General features: G+C 39.3%; 1 protein-coding gene across 1 annotated transcript; it reads left to right on the top strand.

Annotated features, from left to right (window-relative positions):
- The first annotated feature begins 5374 nt into the window (after positions 1-5374).
- Positions 5375-22063, top strand: cds2 (CDP-diacylglycerol synthase (phosphatidate cytidylyltransferase) 2). Its single transcript, XM_062384704.1, has 13 exons — positions 5375-5591; positions 9754-9887; positions 10641-10737; positions 10827-10924; positions 13599-13738; positions 15397-15455; positions 16027-16109; positions 16326-16413; positions 16638-16706; positions 17618-17770; positions 17889-18008; positions 18269-18372; positions 18887-22063. Exons 1-13 carry the CDS (start codon positions 5523-5525, stop codon positions 19020-19022), a joined length of 1350 nt encoding a protein of 449 aa, XP_062240688.1. The 5' UTR covers positions 5375-5522; the 3' UTR covers positions 19023-22063.
- The last annotated feature ends 281 nt before the right edge of the window (positions 22064-22344 follow it).

Genomic DNA, 22344 nt, shown 5'->3' on the forward strand with positions numbered 1-22344 from the left:
GAAAAATAAACAGAATCCTGTGCAGATATTTTACTTTATTTATTCAAACTACAACTAACAATTACATTGCTCAACTAATTTTTTCTCTTGAAAATAAATAAATGAGAGAGAGACCAGGAACACTTGTGCACCATCAGGTATCAGCTCTGACCAGATATAAAGAGGAAAAAAATAAGAGTGTAAAGATGTTAATGATTATTAATGATAGCAGAAGCAATTCATATAGTAATGCATTCATATTCATATTGCTATTAATATTAATCGTAATGGTTGTTATCCTACAGCTCTGGAGTCAGAGATACCTGCAAAGAGAGAAAGAAAGAGCAAGGGGGACTATTGAAGGAAAAAGACACATAGTTATAGATATGAAGTAAAATAAATGAATGAATGTGCGGGCAGAGAGAGAGAGAGACAAGGGGAGATGTGCTCAGTGCATGATGGGAGTTCCTCCAGCTGTCTAGGCCTAAAGGAACATAACTAAGGGATGGTTCAGGACTCACCTGATCCAGAACTAACTATAGGCTTTATCATGAAGGAACATTTTAAGTTGAACCTTAATGTAGAGATGGTGTTTGCCTCCTGAATCCAGAGTGTGAGCTGGTTCCACAGGAGAGGCGCCTGGTAGCTGAAGGCTCCTCCTCCCATTTGACTATTACAGATTGTTGAAACCACAAGAGAACCTGTGTTTTTGGAGCGAAGTGATCATTTGAATAATATAGGTCCATTGATATATGAAGGGGCTTTATTGTTAAAGGTTTTCATAAAATTGTGTATCGGTTCGTTTTTCTACTTGTATGATACCATATTTTAGAAAAGCCTTGTAACCTCAACACACTGCAGTTGAATGAAGTGCATGCAAAACAGACAAAACACCCGAAAATGTAAACCACCAGCCATTTTAAATATCCTCAAGCTACATCGGTCCACGATAGAGAGTTTATATAGGAAAACACTTCACAACAATGTAAATGAAGAAAAACTTGATTCAAGTAACAAAGTAAAAGACTGATAAACCACCTGTTTGCACAGACTAATTTCTCTTCACACTGAAGGTTCACCCCCTCCAATTTTGACCCTGATAATATCGGGACAATCTCATTTTGAATTTTTTAAGTAAAGGTGCTTGGAAATATGATATTTTCAACAACAGAAAATGTGATCCTTATGGCACTTGGCAAAGAATATGTAACTGAAAAGATGGCAGAGGAAAATGAACTAACTTGTCATAGAGGTAATTAATTAACTTGTCAAAGAGCAATATTGTGATAAATTAATACTAGACATTGGCAACAAATTTCTTTTGGGATATGCCAAAATCAAAAGCACCAAAAAACATGCCTTCCATTCCCAAGGATTATAATTCGGTATAACATAATAAATATATCGTATAAGGTGCCATAACAACCTATGAATATGTGCTCATGATGATGTTGTAGTAAAAAGGTATGTTGGTGAAATTAGGTCATTTACAAGTCTTTATTTTCCATTACAAAGTTACTGCAACAAATCCTGTAGTTGGTTTGGTCATATTTCCTATAAAAAAATAATTTAAGACATGAAACGTACTTGTTTATGTACCAAACTGAATATTTACTTAATATATTATTTTTATCTGATTCTGACTCTGATGTGTCTCGGTATTTCAGTAAAATGTCCAGATTATCAGTCGTGGTATCTTATAAAATTTCCATCCTTATTTCAAAATGTTTTTTTCCCACTCTCCAGGTGATCAAGAGGAGGAACGTATTTAAAATTTTCATTGTTATTCTATTGCCTTTTTTTAATCCCTTGTCTGCCTCATTGAGACTATGTGCTGCTGTAAAAAGTACATTTCTTCACCATGGAATCTATAAAGTTGATCCTTAACCTTAAAAAAGTGTTGAAATAAATTTTAATATAACTTCTTGGTTTGTGGAATGAGGAAGAATTCAGTTCTCTCACAGCCTGAGGGAAGACATTTCTGTGAAGGCTGGGGTGTGTGCTGTCATTTAGCATTCAACCGCATAGCTGTGCCTTTTTTACAGATGAAACAACAAGATGTAATGGGTTCATTAGTGAGTCTGCTGCTGGTTGGCAGAGTTTCCTCCTTCTGGACGCCTCCCAGCTCTCTGCAAGAAAGCCAACAAGTGTATTTCCTTCAGATGATACATCAGTCAAATGAAAGACTGGTGTACTCAGCTTTGTTCATAATTGTAAATCAATACAGTTAAAGAGCAATTTAACACTGACTGAAAACCTCGTCCTTGCTGACCTGCAGGAGTTTAACTTGGCTTCTTGTTGTAGTGTTAAGTGCAGGACAACACTGTTAGTGCTTTACAGACCGGTGATGGGTTTTTCTTACTGCAAGGGGCATGTCCGATTTCATGTTCTATGTCCACTAGTTTATGTTATAAATATTTAGGTTGTAGAGTTCGACCATTCATGCTAGTGCAAATGCTTCAATAATAATACATATGACAAGATTACTTAAAAAAGATATTGTGTAACTCTGACTCCTTGCTCCTCTCCTCTCTCAGTGTGCTGGACTCAGAATGACTGCTGCTGTTCTCAGTGACGCTTGGAAAGTTATGACTTGGCATTGACCGTGTCTGATCAATCCTGCAGCTCTGCACGCCTCTGGCCGGAGTGTTGACTCGTCCTTGATTTGGCCCACGCTGCTGCCTTGTTGGTGTTGAGCCCTGCTGTCAGCATTTTCTGTTGTTGCGGAGGTGCATACATAATTTAACCACTCCCCTCCATCTCCTCCTCCTCCACTTCCCTCCTGAGAACCCTCCAGATAGAGGCAACAAATATTCAACCTTAGGATTTAACAAGCACCCTTCCCCTTTTCCTGTAGCTGGGAGTCCACGAGGAAATAATTACATTTCCACCTGTAAGTGAGTTAAGTCGTCAATGACCTCGCTGACATCTTCACTGGACACTTGGTTGGTGCAATGGTCCTGATAAATAATATAATAATTGATTTAAGTTTGAATAAAGAGGAATGGACTTTTTGTAGTAAAAGGAGGCTACTTTCTGTCAGCTCTTATAGTTTGCAGCTAATTTTTGGTTCAAGGATCATTCTTTTCCTTCACTGTTTCCCTCTGTCTTGTCCTTCCCCTCTCTGCCCAGCCATCCTTCTTTTGCTCTGTGTTTCTCTCCCCCCTCTCTCTCTCTCCTTGCAAATCCATTGCTATATATAGACTTCTGCATTGCAGATATCCCAGAACCCTGCCGTTCTGGAGGAGCTGCTGAGGAGTCCCAGCCAAATTTTTGTCTGCCTGACACACACATGCATACACACCAGGCTAGAGGAGACAGCAGGTGAACCGTGCACCTCAGGGTGGGACGGTCGAGTTATGACAGCGCTTTACACAGTAGTGCTGTACATGTGCAGAACGACAGAACAGAGCATCACACTGCGGCAAGAATGAAGTGCCCCCCACAGAGTTAAAACTACTGCAGTAATGTTTGGTTGGGAGGGTGAGGATTTGTTGCCATGAAAATTTCCCTCTCTCTGCTTACGTTCCAGAACTGCTGTGTTATGATTCTACTTTTTAGGAGCTTTAAATGCTTTATAACCTGAAGGATGAATGGTCAATTATCACAACTTCAAAAACAGCATCAATCAAACTGTTTGTTTCCAGTGGAAGTTATGAAAACTTAATTGTAACTGATTATTTGAATGTAAGCTTTTGAAAAATACCTAAACAGTTTTTAAATGAATTTGAATTAAAATATATATATTATAATTTAAAGAGGATTTTTGAGTCAGCTCGATCGTATAAATAATTCCAGCATAATAGGAAAAAAATCATACTTGTCCTAAAAAGGACAATCAAAGCAGACAAACAAAATTAAGTTTTAAAAGTTTGTGAAGTGACATAAACAGGACTGAAAAGGATTTAATGAAAATAGCGGATTAAGAAAAGGCAGTCTTAAAACAAGACACAGATGAAATAAGGGAACAGATGGAGAGTACAGAATGTTTGTAGATTTGGTTACTCTATAGATCCACTCGCAAGTTTATCTGTTCACCACGGTAATAAAAGATGAGTAATATTTCACCAGTTTGGTTGATTACGTTTGGAAAAATTTGGAAAACGCAAAGAAGATCATGCAAATCAGTTCACTAGGGGAACACTAGTTTCATTCAAAACTTATTTAACCTAAAGATTACTCAGATTCTGTGTAAAATGGTATCTGTGGTTGATGAAAATATAAATTACTTCACAGCCTTGGCTGTGAATCAGAGAAGGGTTGTTTCAGATCATCAGGTGAAGTAATTTCACAGCCTTATTAATACCATTCATCACTGACTGTAGATAAAGTGAACACCCCACAGCACAGGGGTGTCCGGTCCTATTGAAGTGTTGTACTGTGTGTGGGCTGCAATGCTATTCTCCCTTTTCCTTCTGCTGCAACAGTGGTAGGGCAGTAAATATTTATACTGGCTTCTGTCAGGCCACACAGCTGACACACACACACACACAGAGAGAGAGAGAGAGAGAGAGAGAGAGAGAGAGAGAGAGAGAGAGAGAGAGAGAGAGAGAGAGAGAGAGAGAGAGAGAGAGAGAGAAAGAGAGAAGCAAAGTGGGCTTTTGCTGCCACTTGGTGTTCACGGTGCAAATTGCAGATTTTATCGCAAGAGACCACTACTTCCATCAAGTCCTCGAGAGAAACTTAACTGATTGACATTAGCCAAAATTAAAATGGTAACTTTTATTGTCAGTTTGTTAGGGTAGAGTGTCATACACTGATGAGATCAGATGAGAGGTAGATCTACAATGATGTTGAAATTTAAAAAGACGTATGTATGCATATGGAGTGTGTATTGCATAATATAAACATGATAATTAAAATGCTGTATATGTATCAATTGGTATAATTTCACCTTAATATACTAAATAGCATGAGTGCAGAGCTTAATGTATGATACATGTATGTATAAAGAACAATAGTAAAATGAAACTTTCAAAATGCATTGTTTTTCAAGGATTTATAAACTAATACAACGATACATTAGTTAAATTACGAATGATCTTTAATGTATAATATACATTATATCGCAACATAAATATTCAGTAACAAATATATTAACGTAGATCAACATTATATATTAGAGTACAGATACTGTTGCTGACAGGAAGATCAAGTTACCCAGAGTACAGATAAATACAATTGTATAGCTGCACCTTCAAAACAAAGGCAAACACACTGCACTTGGAAACTTGCGCAGCTGTTAGTACATGATAATGTTATTAAGTAAACTATATCAATAATATGAATGTCTCTTTTATTGGAGAATAGTCAGATAGAATTTACACGGTCTGCATTTATGTTTACACAGAGCTTATTTTGAAAAGCTGAAGTTATCTATATCCTGCACCCCTCGTCAGGGACATCGATTGAATTCGAGTGAGCAGTGTTGTCGGAAAAAACAGATCGAGCTCGAGTCTGACTTTAGGAGAAAGTGTGTGTCTGTCGGAGCCTCGGGACACTCAGGACACTCAGGACACTCGCTGTGGTCGTCAGCTGCCAACATGACGGAGGTGAGGCACCGAGGAGCCAGAGACAGCGAGCCGCCACAGCAGCAGCCCTCAGAGGACAAGGTAGGATGCTAACGCTAGCTAGCTGGGGTAGTAGAGCGTGTTACGTCAGCTGGACAGAGTCGCGTCTCTGTCCACTGAACACGAGTTTCTTGGTTTAAACAACAGTATATAACACAACAGGTGTTAGTTTACACTGAAGCTCGCTGTACAAATCATCTGTCTATTTACCTGCGATTTGGACGTGACTGTCTGATGCTACTCTGTGTTGCCTGGGTGGGCTTCCGTCGTGAAAACATCCAGCAAACCAAACGACAAAAGCTCCAATTGTATCACATTCCTCCATTTGAAATATCGAATGACTCTTCTTGTATATTAAACGTACTTAAGTACTGTTTGAAACGATTTCTTCCTTTGATGCCAAGCGAAGGAACAGCATCATTGTGAAAGCGCTGTTCGAGCTTGTTTACTGTAGCTCTGCTGAACAGAGATCAGCCATGTTCCCAGATTCTGTATCGCCGTTAGTTTGCTTGCTCACATATTCAGACACACTGATGTCTAAACAGGTTTTTATAATTAACCTATAATTGAGGGAATTCACTGTGCTATCTGTGTTGACAGCAAGATGCTGACATTAAGGGGGCAACTAAGTGTGGCTGTAGCAACAGCTCAGCAACATGAATAGGGAATAGTTCATTTACTGGTGGAGCTCACTTTGCACCATTTCCTAATGTGCTCTCATTTCATTTTGGACTTCTGTCAGAAGTTGCTTTTGCGCTTCTAATGTTGAGTGGTTATCAGCTTCCGCCGCCCGTTTATTGTCCTTTAAGGTGATGTAGAATTTCAAGGACACTTTAAACAATTCAGTGACTCAGTGACCATAATAAAGGTAAAAGTGTATATAAGGGATAAATATTAGACCTATTCTGCTCTGACATGTTTTTTCCTGCATGAACATATAAGGCAGGCTCTTAACAAAATGAGGATGTAATTAGTTGGGATGGGGCTCTTTTTTTATAGTGTTTAGCATAAGTAGGAGTAGAGTGACATTCAGTTATACTTTAATGAAACTATGACTATTAAGCAATTCTTAACACTCACATGCATTATTTGATAGGTGTTTGAGACCCCCTCATAAATGAGATGGTACATTTTAACATGTTAATCCTGTTAAAATAAATGTATACAATTCTGTATCTAATGTCCTTTCAGCTGCGGCTGGGAAGGATCATTCTTATTGACCAGCTGAGCACTCATCTTTTAGATACTCAAAACCTTTCAAAACAGTTGCCCCAAAATATTTCCATCTGACAAACCTAATCTTTTCCTTTTAGAGTTTGTATTTGTCAGAGAGCAGCGTTCCCCTGGGTTTAGATGCTTCGGTCTAAAAGCTTTGTAATCCCACTAAAGAGGGGGCGTACTTATGGTCATCCCTTCACAGCCCGCAGATCCTCGGATTTCTAATAAATTGGAGGTAGACCAAGCAAAGAGACACTCAGGGTCTCCACTGGTCTACAGGAAAGCATGAAAGGGGAGGAGTGTGTATGTAAAATGTGCCCCTATTTTTAGCTCAAGCATCCTGAATGACCGATTTTGTTTCCATAGAAACCAGCAGGCGGAGAATGAGTCTGTGTGTGTGTGTGTATTCTTGTTCATGCTCCTGCAGTCAGCCAGTGGGTTTTGGCCGTTACTGACAGTGTTTCTGGTCCTAAGAAAGTGTGCATTTCTTTTCCTTCGAATTTAATAAAGCCAGAGAGATGGGGAGGACAGTGCGGGAATGTAAATTCTGTCTGAAAGGTGAACATGCATTGATTGTTCCAAAAGACTAAATTGGATCCACAACCTTCTGTCTTTCTTAAAAGCCACCAAAATCAGCAGAGCATTGCTCAGATTCTCTCTGTAAGAAGAAACTCTTTTTTTTCAATGGAGCAACCTTCTTCCCCATCACACGATTGGTTGTGGAGAAAAAAATCCACACATTATCTCCAGATTAATGAAACAGCCACAGTGCATTAAATGCACTCTACGTTGTGCCCTTATTTACCTAAATTAATCATAACCCATATGGTATTTGCAGTATAACGTGCGAGAAAATGCATATTTTGATGTGTTGACAGTACACCCAGAACCTCAAGCGTTTAACATGTGATTAAGTTAGCTTTCTGTTTTCAATGATGTGTCTTGTTGCTTGTTGAGCTGTGATATGCAAACTGCAGTTTATGCTTGACATTTTGGTAAATTGTTATTACAAAACGCTGCAACACAGACATCAAGTCTTTGCATTTGCTAATATTGATGCAGTGATTTCGTCCTTGGTATTATGAAATAACAAAGTTTCATGATAAATCCAAAACCTCTCTAATTCAATTTGTATGATTTGTTTTGCAGTAGTTACAAGAATAACATATAGCATATATAGGAGTTACACAATATATAGGAGTTACACAAATATAAAGTGGTGGTGAAGATACATATTTTTTGGGGGAATTTCTCCTGTTAACGCAGATCATGTGAATCTTAAAGCATTTGAAAATGACATGAGATTTGATCATAATCAAATAGATTATTTTCTCTTCCTTTCCACTGTCCAAAACATATTGGATTATTATTTTGTCCTCATTAGCTGTAACTCTTGGCATACCCCTGGTGAACTATTTATTTGAATATGTATGATATTTCAGTCAGATGATAAGATAGAATAACTTGCTGGATTTGAATGCAGCAAGCATCAAAGGTTTAATATTTATTGAAAATATTTAAGCTTTAGTCTGATAGCAAGGTCGAACTGTGAAAGCCTGTGTGTGAGACTTAGTGGGCGTTACAGAGGAGTGAGCCAACCATCCGCTGTGTGAAATGAGGAGTGAGCTGTGAGCCTAATTTGGTCAGCAGCCGAAAAGAGGTCAGAGGGCAGAGAAAGGACCGAGTGACTTGAGCAGACCTCTCAGTTGTCACCAGAGGACCTGTTACTGTGTGTAGCTGCTGTCTTGTGATTACATCCATCATTTGATTGTTGTTTATAGCTGCATTTTAAGCTGGCCTCCATTAGAGAACGGACGGCTCTGAGACATCAACAACATGGATGGAGACAGTTTGGCTCAGTGTTTAGACTCCCACACAATCCTGCACCAGGAGTCCTGCTGCTTGCGAAATGCTGTTTGTGCACCTCTGATACCCTGGATCTGAGGCTATTTGTTCAATGATAATTATCAATATTTGTACACATGTAAGAGTACAGAGTACGTATTTGTATTTTGAATTAGTGTTAATAAAAGGAATCTGAATTAATGCACCATTGACCCACAGGGCTTTGCACATTTTTCCATCGATTGTTCTGTACTGTACTTCAATATACTGGCAAACTTTCCAGGGTGTGCTCACCACAACCCTAAATAAAGAACTGTATATAGATGATAATGGATATATAGTGGAAGTGTATTATTAGTCAAACAGTCATTTGTTATCATGCATTTTCATTAAATTTATAGTGAATATCATTGAATAGGTGCCATACTCACACAACTTTGATATATTCAGAGCTGATAGAGTCTGAACTGTGAAACATACAATAATTGTGATAAAAGGATTGTTGTGTGATGATGTAGTTGCTCACACAGCATCTATATATCTCATCATGATAAACTGCTGTTAACAGAAGTTATTTAAGACTGCATGGCTGCTTCTTTCTCTATTAGTTAAAACATTTTACTGCTGTAGTGAAACAGTTTGACTCAAAGATTTCTTGACAGGGAGTTGGTCTGGTAGTTTGATCTGAATGATGTTTTGTATTTTTATTTGAAATTTCTTTTGTGGTAGTTTTTCATCCAGTGTAGGGGATCATTGTATTTGTGGGGAACTGTGGTGTGTGTGTGTTTGTGCTGTAAAGCGCAAAAATGACTAGGAGCCATCCAACCCAGATACAGTATTATGTGATTTAGTTTGATGTAAATACGGTTTGCTTTTGATTTTACTTTTTACATTGTGAATAAAGATTTGCATCCATTTCGCTAAACACAGTATATGCTGGGCTGTTTTTAAATATAATCATATTCTTATATAGCAGATGTATTACACCTTCTCACACTGAAGGGTTAGTTGACCCTAACCCTGAAGTTAAATGTATATGAAATGATTTCAGATTTTTTTTTTTATTGCTGCAACATTCTATCATTACTAAATGTGTTTTCTTTCCCCAATGTCTATCTCTGTGTGTGTGTATGTGTGTCAGGGTTCAGACAGTGAGCTGAAGGGGGACAAAGATGTAGCGTCTGACACTGAGACCAAGGTGGACTCTGGGGTGCCAGTTCCTCCTGATGACACCCCAGAGGTTCTAAACAAGGCCCTTTCTGGACTCTCCTCGAGGTGCGATTACAGTTTAGGAGAAAACCATACTGCTGAGTTTACAGTAATGAAAGTTGTCAGTATAACAGTAAGACTTTGCATTTTACATGTTCAGTAAATAATGAATAAACACAGATCATCTAAGTAACCTACGTTTGGTATTCAGAGTATTTCTGTTCATCACTACATGTTCTAATATAGAGCTGCTAAACTATTCAAGGGGTCCGTCCATGTTTTTCCTGGACTTCATCTCTGGACTGCTTCACATGCAGAGGTGTCATGATTCAAACAGAGGAATCCCTCCCCACACATAGTTTTCTGTGAACAGCGGATTTGAGTCCTTGAACTGTTACAGATCCATGTTTCTAGCAGTAACGTTGATAATATCAGACTGGGGTTGTGTATGTGTGCGATTACATGATTAAAGCTGCAGTCATATACAATATATTCACATTGACACTAACCATTCACTATCTACACAGTTAACGTGATGAAGCAACACATCTTATGTGTGGGATAAAGCACATCAAGGTGTGCTAATGTTTATTTAGAACAAACATGATGTCTCATTTCTAATGTACAGGTACCAGCCAATCAGAAACTAGTATTTTTTACCCTGTCAATGGCCAGTGTCTCAGCTGGTTTATTTACACCACCTTTTTCACACCAAATTTTTTCTTTACAGATCGAATATTAAACCAGATGTTTGGTTTGATGTGTTGACATTTGTGTTTTATTCTTCTTTGAGTTGACATGTTTGTGTGCTTCCTTCAGATGGAAGAACTGGTGGGTACGAGGCATCCTCACACTGGCCATGATCTCCTTTTTTTTCCTCATCATCTACCTGGGCCCCATGGTGCTTATGATGATTGTGAGTACAAACAACAGATGGTGCTGAGCAAACTCTTCGACAGCTCTTAAGTTTCTTGCACGGGAGTGACACTGTGTTTCTCTGTGCAGGTCCTCTGCGTTCAGATCAAGTGCTTCCATGAAATCATTACCATCGGATACAGTGTCTACCACTCGTACCACCTGCCCTGGTTCAGGACGTTGAGCTGGTGAGGATCTCCACACAAACTCACACAAACCCACACACTACACAAATGTTTCATGAATGCAGCACATTTCTTTTTTTGCTTCTTTCTTATTGTTTCACGTTTTATTTTGTTGCAGACTTCCTGAGGTTTGTTATAGTTTTGAAATCTTGAGTAGACTAAAGATAATTATACCAATCAATGAAAGTGGCAAAAATACTTTGAATGATTAGTTCTGTTTGTAGACCTGCCAACCTGTGCATAACGAGAACGCATCTCTTCATCAAAGTTCTCCGGTTAAGTACGCCAAGCTCTGCTGATGCGTTGTGAGACAGTTGTGAAGTACTCAAATGTAAAAAAAATTTGCAGAAATGCAAAAGAACACCAGTGTTAATTTTGGCAGCTATTTTTGATTTAGTCTTAGTCTTAGTCTTTTGACGAAAATGCATTTTAGTTTTAGTCACATTTAGTCATTTTTATCCTTCTTAGTTTTAGTCTAGTTTTAGTCGAATAGAACTAATTCCATTTTAGTCTAGTTTTTGTCGACGAAAACAAATTCCATTTTAGTCTAGTTTTAGTCACATTTAATAGCCACATTAAACTCCTTTTCTATAAAAACATATAGCTGGAGCCTTATAGCTCAAAAATATATATTTAATTTTAAATGTGAAAACAGAAAGTGAGAGCAGGTCAGACTGGAGGCGAACACAGAAACTGCAGCTCAGTAGAAACCAACTGCAGCTTCTGCTCTGATCTCTGATCAGCTGAGACCAGAGAAACTCTGTACATGTACTTTTTAAATAAATAAATAAAAAAAAAAATCTTGATGTACATTTGTAAAGGGAAATATTGTACCTATATAGAACATTATTCAATTTTTTTAGAAAATAACATAATTATTCACAAGTATGCAGTTTCATAACTACATCTCTGACGTTTGTAACAAACCGAACCTTTTAAAAATCGGTTGAGAATTTAGCAAGTTATTGTTATTTTAAAAGTAACGTACCACTACAACACAATGTTATGGGTGAGCGAGCTGCCTGTGGCAAGATGGCCGCCATGTGCGGGCGTTCGACTCCGTTGGCCACCGAGAGGCTTCCTTCACGTGTACTAGCTCTGATCTTGTGTCTTTGAGCGAGTGTGCGGGGCAGGGGGCGGAGCCTCGGGACCGGTGCGCTATCTGGGAGCGCACAGACACACCAACACACACACAGACACACAGACTCACTCGCCCGCTCCTGATACTTTAAGATGTTAAAAAAATGATTGTGACTTAGTCAACCCCCAACATTTTCGTCTCGTCTCGTCAACGAAAGTTAAAATAGATTTAGTCATAGTTTTTATTTTCAAAGATCTGTTTTCGTTACGTCTTCGTCTTCGTCATGGAAAAAGGGTTGTTAACGAATATATTTCGTCATCGTTTGCGTCAACGAAATTAACACTAAAGAACACAAAAAACACAAATCATAGTGGTGGAATCTTTCTGCTTGTCCCAATACAAATAAATATTGACAGGCAGGGATGATTGACTCGTGTGTAATGTCATCTCAAGGACCATTTAGCAAAGGTAAATGAGGATGTGAATTAAGTTAACATAAGCCTGACTTTACATATATATTAGAAATCCAGCATGTTGTTCACCAGTCATTTGAGTTAGCAGTATCGTTATACTGTCTGAGTATCACAGATGCTTAAACAGGACTTTTCATAGAAATGTCTTTGAGTTACAAGGAGAGGTGACCATGCCTATGTGTTCTGCACAGTGTACAATACTTTTATAATATCCGTCATAAAAGATCAATAACATTTTTCTGTATTGTCAAGACTAAATAAAAGGGATAAACGCACAACAAAACTGCCAATACCAGCTAAGTATCTAGGGTAATCCCCTGAATGAAAGTAATGCGTAGTACTTATATTATTATAATGATATAAGCAATAAATATGCACACATGTACACAAGGATACATTATTTTGGGATATGGTGTCACTGTGAGGTTGGCAGGTCTGCTGTTAGCAGTGGCGTTCTGTTTAGATCAGGGGTTTTCAAAGTCTGACACTGCCTCATCCTAAATTAGCCCCCTCCCCCAATCATCTACATCACTTCCTGTTTTCTGTTCAGGAACATTTTTTTCCATGATTTATAAAATGGATCTGTGGACTAATATATTTTTGATGGATTTTGGATAAAATCATAACATTACAAATCAAAAAATCATATTGTTCTCATGTGACTAATTGACAACTCATAAAAAGAATAAACATTGGTAATTTGTGCTAAGATTTTTAGTTTTATTTTACTCCCTCCATGAGCTGTGTTTCACAGATACTGCTTCATCTCCAGCTGCCTTCAATGTTGGTGAGCTGAACTAATCTACAGTTTAGCTCACCCACATGATGCTCTCTCCCTTCATGCCTCGTACTTTGAAAACCTCTGGTTTAGTGTCATAGATAGCAGACTCCTGACATTCTGTTTGCCATGTGCATGAAAGGCCTGATGACAAGTCAAACACCATCTATGGTTAGTACAACTATGATGACAGTCTACTCACATTATCAATTCATTTCAAGATGATTAAAATCAATGCTGATCTGTTAGCAGTTTTACTTCAGGCACAATGAGTTAAGAGTCTGATTAGTTGCTGTTATAAAGCTGACAGATTTTTGCATTTGCCTTAATCCTTTTGCCCCACAGGTACTTCCTGCTGTGTGTAAACTACTTCTTCTATGGTGAGACCGTGACAGATTACTTCTTCTCACTGGTGCAAAGGGAGGAGCCACTTCGCATCCTCAGCAAATACCACCGCTTTATCTCGTTCGCCCTCTACCTCACAGGTACCAACAAAGTAAAGCCTGTAAATGTCTGTTCTCATGTTGGTGTGTGGGAAGTATTGCTATCACTTCTGTTCACACACTGAGATTTCACAGGTATATTTTAATATTATAAATGGGTCGCCTCATTACACAACTGTTCCTCATAGAGATGTATCAGTTTTTCAGGTTTTTCAGTGTTGAGGTTTCAAGTTCCACATTTTGCTCTAGTGGTTTTGGTAAATGGTTTTGTTTTTATATAGCGCTTTTCTAGTCTTGATGACCACTCAAAGCTCTTTACAGGACAGTTTTACATTCACCCATTCACCCACACAATCATACAGTGCATTTATTAGCAGCACTTTCTTGTTCTATGAGGGGCAATTCAGGGTTCAAGGACACTTCGGCATGCATGGGGGAATCGAACTGCTGACCTTCAGGTTGGAGGATGATTGCTCTACCCCTCAGCCACAGCTAGTTTAGAACATTTGACTGCATAAACAGATTTATGGGCAGACAAGTCGAGAACAAGTCACATGAAGTAAATATGCCACAAATCACATCCATCACTTTAGTATCTAGTAGATAATTTGAAGATAACCTGAGGGAATATATCATATCACGCTTTTCTTGTCTTATTGACCCCTCAAAGCACTTTATAGTACAAGTCCCGCTCACACACACATTCATACAGCACTACTTTATGCTGCAATTTTTCTATCACACACAGAGTAGTTTATATTCATTCACAGCTGCCAGGGGCAATTAAGGGTTCATTTTATTGACCTAGGACAGGTTGGCAGAGGAGGATCCAGGGGTCGAACCAACCCTCTGGTTCTTGGACGTGGTGTGATTTGTGACCACAGGACCAAAGAAATGAATGTGTTTACATTTAAACATGATTCAAAAAGATTGAACTGAGCAGACGTGCGGCTCCCAACAGCAAGACTCATATATTTGATGAGTGAGTAAGTTGTTTACTCAATTTGTTCATCGAATAGAATTGATCACAGAATATGAGATGACAACAGAAGCTGCTAAGCTTGTCTCAGCAGATGCCAGTAAATGATTGATTAGGGCTTTCTTTAAACATATTCAAAGTCTAATTAAAGATATTTCTATATATACAAATGTTGCTTGTCATACTGAACAGGCACAGTTCTAACCATAGAAGACCCACTTCCTGTGCGACACTGTGTCTGTTAGTGATTCAGTGCTACTATAGCTGCGAACAAATGGCAAACAGGATGTGGTGTGGAAGAAAGCACCCTGACTTTCTGCCTCCTGTCGACAAGACTCGAGGTGAAAAGGTAGTTGTTGAGATGATGGTGTCAAACCTTGAAGTGCTCAAATCTCCAGTGTTTTCTCCTGACAGATGTTTTATATGTTGGGAAGGAGTAAAGAGACCAGTATCCTAGACTCTTCTGTGCATCTGGTTTGACTTCTTTTCCCAAAGTAAAAGTATTTTTGTCTTTTCGCAGTGTCCTGTCCTAGTCTCAATCATGTTTATATGAAATAAATGGCTGCAGCTGGCTTGGCTGGAAAATAGGTTGAGCTAAATTTAGTCAGCGTTTCCTAAAATGACCTGGATTCTGAATGAATGAATCTCCTCCTTCCAGGCTCCTCACCTCTGATCATGTCCCTATTAGATATTTCATACACAATGTTTTGGGTTCTTGCAGGTTTCTGCATGTTTGTGCTGAGTTTGGTGAAGAAACACTACCGCCTTCAGTTCTACATGGTAAGTAGCACCGTACCTCCTCCGGCCTTCCAGCTTCAAGGCCACTGGGTTATTGATGAAGCGAGTCGAGATACAGGCCCTGCAGTATTAACTTTGTTATTTTAGCCATGCAGCCAGTAAACACTGAGCATCACTTTTTGTATGTAGATAGAGATTCTGCTGCCGCCTTTTTTTTTTTGCACATTAACACCATTGCTCCTCATCACCAAAATCAAATCTTTTCTTATCTCCAACTTGAATCTTGTCTGTTTCTTCTGCATGTATAGGTCCTCTTTTTCATGCTGAAGTTTATTTCTTATTATATTCATATTGTTGTTTCAGTTTTGTGTCCATGGCATGTTAGAAACGACAGTAAGCCTTTTCTACGTGCTGTTTTTCTTCTGTATTCTTAAATCAGTGCACACATTTTATAGGGGGCCTGGCAGGTAAAGTTCTGAAAAATGTCCCAGAGCAACTGATTCAGACAATTGCGTTCTCACATACAGCTCCTCAGGAAAATGGCAGGAGAATGTGTGGAGTTTAATGCCTGTCTCAAAGAAGCTTGAGTTACTTGTTAATCTTTTCTTCACAGTTTGGTTGGACCCATGTGACTCTGCTGATTGTGGTGACTCAGTCTCACCTTATCATTCACAACCTGTTTGAGGGGATGATCTGGTAAGTGAATAGTCCCTTGTCTCCTGTTAAAACTACATCTTATCTCAATCAATGGAAAAACACCCCCTTATTATTAATACTGTAATAATATTATTTTATGTCCTGCGCGTGTGTACACAATTATTGTTTAAATGATTACAGTTTTCTGATTGCGTTACGAGACATCTTGTTTTCGTTAAGTCTCCTAATGACTAATTAGAACTTTCCTTTTTATAGGTTCATTGTTCCAATTTCCTGTGTGATCTGTAACGACATTATGGCGTACATGTTCGGTTTCTTCTTTGGCCGCACACCGCTCATCAAGGTAAGTTTGTTTTATTAATTTTTTTAGCTTTGTACACCAGATGTTTTACATCAACAGAAAACATGTTTGTAGTAAATTACTCCCCAATATTTAGAATCATTGTACGCTGTACTGTGTAGCAAACATACTGATAATCTATCTAAAGGTCTGGGTTTTGGTTATCAACACATCAAACATGGTGAAATGTTAACTTGGAGTTCACACCTTGACTTTGTCCTCTGCAGCTGTCCCCTAAGAAGACGTGGGAGGGATTTATTGGAGGACTTTTCGCCACCATTGTGTTTGGTATCATGGTAAGATATGATTTTACCACACGCCTCTATAGAGGTCTTAGTTATTCACACAGGAAACAGAGCCTTTGCACTCTGATGTCTGGTGTGTTAGTCTTTGCCGTACTGGCTTGGTGATTCAGTTGACTGTGAGGAGTGTTATAAACTCCATTCAGATGTGGTATTATCATGCATCCTGTTATCCAATCACATGTGCTCAACAATTACACACGGGTGCATCCTGAAATCTGATCACTCAGACCACATTTGAAGGTGTGTGAATGTAAGTGCCTCCTGGGTCACATATGAAGGACCGCCCACTCAGCTGACGTCCTCTGACTTGATGCAGTTTCTCAACTAATCAAATGTGTTTTTATGCTTCTCAATGTCCATATATGGATTCGTTTTTTGGCCCCTGCCACAATATTAACATTGATGGATACGTAATGATAATTTTTTAAAGTTGGTAAAAATCTTTCTTCATGAGATTGCACAAGATTAATTCAGTCCCTCCTGACTTCTGTCTGACTCTCTACCCATCTCTCTCTCTCTCTCTCTCGCCCTTTCGTAACGACACATTCACCAACATACAGAAACACAGTGACATCTGTTTATGCAACAACATTTGGTCTTCACAACACAAATTACACGTGTTTATATGTAAATAGAGCAGCGAAGTGAGATTAAATCACAAAGGCTCACAGGAGACACATTCAGGGCACATTTTATTATCAGGTGTGAACAGACGTACTTAGATCTGAGCACTTGTGATCAGATCTGTCATGACTGATTATAATTAGTTGCACATCTTATTTTACAGACCAAATCTTAATCAGAAAGCTCCTCTGTAGCCACATAAGACAGCAGACAGCTGATTCTCCACATGACTTTGACATGTACAGCCTGTGAGTAACTGAAACTTGCTCTGCTTGCAGTTCTCCTATGTGATGGCTGGCTACCGCTACTTTGTGTGTCCAGTTGAGTTCAACAACGACTCCAACAGATTCCAGGTGGACTGTGAACCATCTGACCTGTTCCAGCTGCAGGACTACGTCCTGCCAGCCATCCTGGAGTCTTTCACTGGATGGGTAAGACTCCACCTGAACTGTTCCTCGTCCATCTGGCTTCGTTTGATTTAGTCAAGTCCCATTTAAAACACTATCTGCTGGACTGTGTGAGTCTAACATTCCCGTATTGTTTCCACAGACCACCGTGCGCCTCTACCCATTCCAGATCCACAGCATTGCGCTCTCTTCATTTGCCTCCATCATGGGACCCTTCGGTGGCTTCTTTGCCAGCGGCTTCAAGAGGGCCTTCAAGATCAAGGTATAGATGTAGCACACAAACCGAGACCCCAAAAACCAATCAGCATACACACAGTACCAGAGGCAATGTTGTCTCAGTCTGGTTCAACTCTTCAAAGCCTCCTGGTGTAGGCCAGCATTTAAGAATATGCTTTATCACACAGATTATTCTATGCATGTATTGTTGTTATAAATGCTTTTATTTTATTACTGTTAATGTCTTTTCTTTCTTAAATGTTATATAATGTGTTCAGGCATGTGAACTGTCCTTTGTCCTTTCAGGATTTTGCCAACACTATCCCGGGACATGGAGGCATTATGGACAGATTCGACTGCCAGTACCTCATGGCCACATTTGTTAATGTCTACATTGCAAGCTTCATCAGGTAAACACACGACGGCTATATGAAATGTGTGATGCTATTTTTTGCACTATTATAATGCTCGACACAACTGTCAATCTTTTCAACTTTCTATGCCAAGTTTTTAATATTGTAGGTAGCTAGTTAACCGTGCTAAAGATTAGAGCTTGGATAGAGCAGATAAACACAATTAAATTCATGCTTTACACTTTTTCTCATGTGTTTTTTTGTTTTACTGTAGCTCGCACAGCATTTTGACATGTTAAGAAATCTGAGCTTGATTATACCCAGCAGGGTTTCTACTACACACATTTTTTTGTAGCCTGTCGCTGCAGAAGTGATTAGGGACAGAATCATTTGTTGCCCGGTGCTTAGAAATGGGCTGCCCTCCCTCTTATACTAACAAACCTAGAGGAAACACTGTCGAGTTACGGTTGTTGTTAAGCTATGGTTGGATAGTCGCTGTGTGGAAGAAAGATTTTGTGAAACGTTTCGAGCAGTGGGATGTGTATCTAATGATCTCTCTGCCTTGCATCAGGGGCCCCAACCCCAGCAAGGTGATCCAGCAGCTCCTGGCCCTCCGACCAGATCAGCAGCTCTCCATATTCAACTCCCTGAAGGCTCACCTGATGGAGAAGGGCCTGCTGCCGGCGCTGGGGGGGGCCGCCGCCTAGATCCGGCTGCAACCAGAGCGGCTCCCCCTTTTAGGGGAGACAGGAGGGCAGCACCTGAGGGTGGTGGGCAGCCCTGGAGATCTGGGAAACTCGCAGTGCTTTGTGAAAACACAACAGAGAAGAGAAAAAACAACAACAAAGAAAACCCGAAAAAAAATCACAGCCTTGGTTCATTCCATTTCATTGACATATGAGGGTCATGTGTTTGTGTTCATATAGTCTGTGAACCATGTTTGTTACACCAGTGTTTTCATGTTGCGTTAGTGAATTACTGTACTGTTACACTTTTACATTATTACCAACTTGTATCTACTCAAACCGTTGAACATAACGTCGGTCAGCTGTACATTTCTACCCGTATACAGGACATCCCCTTATATACCTATTACTGTGTTCATATTTTATTGTACATTTTCGTTTAAATGCACTGCTTGCACCCTTGTTACTCACTGTAGTGTTCCTCCACCTGCCCCCCCAGATTTTCAATTTTCCTTTTCATTATTGTGATTGTTTTTATTTATAAATAGATGTTTTTTATATTTGCTATGTTCTATTATATCTTAAAGGTTGTGTCTGTGTCAGGTTTATTCAGACTTTTGCCATCATTTCATGTTCATATATGTGTGTATGTGTCTTTTGTCTGTGTTTGCTGCCATTCAACATTTCAAAGCCTTTCGTGCTCAGTCAATTCATTTCAGTCATATTCTCCTTTTTTATCTACGGAAGTTACTCTGAAGTATTTGATTGAATCTGACAAACAGAGTCCAGTGTCTTGATTCCCATCTATTGGTGCGTTTGTTCATATATTGGAACTTAAGCAGAGCTCAATCTGCAAAATGCTCTTTTATTATGAACGAAGGCCAGACACAGTCAATCCTCACCTGATTGCCATTTCCTGTTACGTTGAATTTTTTGTTTTTATTGACCCTATTCAGTGTTTCTACATATTGTTCAAATCTAAAATAGGGAACAGGTATGTTCATAAGGTGGTGGGATTGTTTATTATGGCTACTATTTGGGATGTTGTTTAGTGGTAGTTGGAGTTACACTCCACACACACCACCCCAACCAATCAACCAGCCTGTGTTCGTTCCCTGAGGTTCTGAAGCAGGAGTTATTGATCACTGGCCAATATTTCTCAGATTTAGAATATAAACGCTTCTGTATAGTTGGGTTCATTTTTGTTTAAGATTTCTAATTTAACTGTCGTGGGGCACTGCACTGATTATTTAACATAAACTACTACTCAAACTGCCAAAACAGTCGTATCTTGTCCTTCTGACTGTAGAGTAACTTTCTTTTTAAGTCTGGGAAATTAACCCTGATGATGTCATGGTGAGGGCGTCCCAAGTTATCTCGCTCTGAGCACGGGGAACAATCTTACCTGACAGACTTTTAAACAACCTGGACTGGGGGATTTCTAAACAGTGGTAATTCAAGAGCAGGGTCAAATGATAAAAGGCTCTTAAGTTGGATTGTGGGAAGTCTCTGTTGCATCAATGTCTTGAGTTAACTCTTTCCTTCATCCTTTCATTGATAATAGGCCCTTTTTTTTACAATAAAGCTTTGAAACTCAAACAGAGTGAGTTATTAAAAGAATGACAATGTGCAAATGTAATCAGCTTAAATACTCAAGAAACATTCAATAGATTCCAAAAGCCTCGATTGTTAATCTAGATGTGGTCAAGTTTATATGCAACTTGGGCTCAGACAATGCAGATTAGTGCAAACTAAGAAATCAGTAAGTCACCTCTTCACGTCTGTTCACAGCCATTATTGAGTTTTGTCCATTAGGTGTTCATGTGTTTCTCCTCGTCAGTGAAGTGAGATAGAGCAGTTTGTTTTCAGTGTTAAATGACTGAACAGCAATACCAGCCATCACCGTCGTCTGTAGCAGGCAGGTGAAGCTCAGTATCTCCATGTCTCATGGTAATCATATAAAAAACATGCTATCAGAGCCACTGTATAAAGCAAACCCGCTCTACATGTTCTTTTTTGCATTTGAATGTCTCCATATTTCTATCGATTGATTGATTGTCATTCCATTCATGTCTGTGGTTTGACGTGTGTGATATCCAGCCACGCGTTCTTTAACTTGACTTAACTCAAAATATTTATTTTATTGACTGTAAGCAAACCACACCTTTTCAAAGTGACTATATTGTTCATTGAAGATATTTAGAGACATGTTGAGTGTTCTTTAGTATTTTTGGTTAGAGGATAATTTAAGTATTATTATTATTGCCATATAGGAAAGAGCATTGAGATTCTAGAAACGTATTTTCTCTCTGTCTTTTCTTGTTGTGACTTTAGTGCACTTCGGTGTTTTCTCTGCTCCTCCCTGGTAGCTGTTGTGTGAATCAGCTTCTGAAGCATTGTGGATAGTCGTAGTGCTCGGTGCACCGTCTCCCTCTGAGTAGACATAGGAAGTTTCCTGAGAGAGGGTGTGAGAATTCATAGATAGCTCACATTTCTCTCTCTCTCTCTCTCTCTGGTGGTTTGAGGTGTTTTTCGGCCCCACGTCTCTGTACTGCCATTTTTCTGTGTGGTGTTGTAGAAGACCACTAGAGAGAGCTGGAGCTCCTCTGGCCGGCCACCCACTGTAACACCTATACTGCATCTGAGCAGAAAGGTGAGACCCTTGTTACTGTTTGATACATTCCAGTACCCCTAAAGTCGAGAGGAGGTGGACCATGAGGGATCAGTGATGTTTTTTTCCTTGGCACTCAGGAAACCTCCTCCGTGCCATATCTTATCAAGTCGGTGTATTGTGAATCCTGCCCTGCCAGGACCCTTCTGAAAGGAATGTATGGGAGTGATGAGTGTCCAACACTGTGTAGGCCCCCCCCCCCCCCCCCCCCCAAATAGTGGACAACTATTTTTGTGTTTATAAATTATCTTTAAAAACTATTTGAGTTCAGTATATTACTCTTAAACTGTGCAATGGTTTGTGTTAATTTGTTTGTCGAGTGCAAACTAATGCTGAAATGTGCTTTGCTTTGGTTCCGAGAATATTAAAGATATATATACCCAAAACATCACGTGGTTTGGTGTGTGTGACATTTTTTTTTACTTTGGGTCTTCTTCCACATTTTGTAAAAAGAGCTGCCGATATATAACAGGGGTTTAGTTCATTAAAGTTACAGGGGAAAACGTTAGTCGTAGTGACTCTGCTGCAGCCTGAGCTGTGAAGCAACATCCTCATAAAAGGAGACAAACCATGATACAAACCATTTCCTCTAACAAGACCCCCCTGTTTTTTGTTCCAAACCAGACCATTAGTCATCTGAAAACTCCCCACTAAATGAAGTCCTGTGAGTAC

The sequence above is a fragment of the Platichthys flesus genome, chromosome 3 (genome assembly GCF_949316205.1).
Source record: "Platichthys flesus chromosome 3, fPlaFle2.1, whole genome shotgun sequence".
Taxonomy (NCBI): Eukaryota; Metazoa; Chordata; class Actinopteri; order Pleuronectiformes; family Pleuronectidae; genus Platichthys; species Platichthys flesus.

Coding starts and splice junctions, on each gene's coding strand:
- cds2 (XM_062384704.1), top strand. CDS start 5,523: ATGACGGAGGTGAGGCACCGAGGAGCCAGAGACAGCGAGCCGCCACAG. Junction 9,888..10,640: donor CTTTCTGGACTCTCCTCGAG/GTGCGATTACAG, acceptor TGCTTCCTTCAG/ATGGAAGAACTGGTGGGTAC. Junction 10,925..13,598: donor TGGTTCAGGACGTTGAGCTG/GTGAGGATCTCC, acceptor TTTGCCCCACAG/GTACTTCCTGCTGTGTGTAA.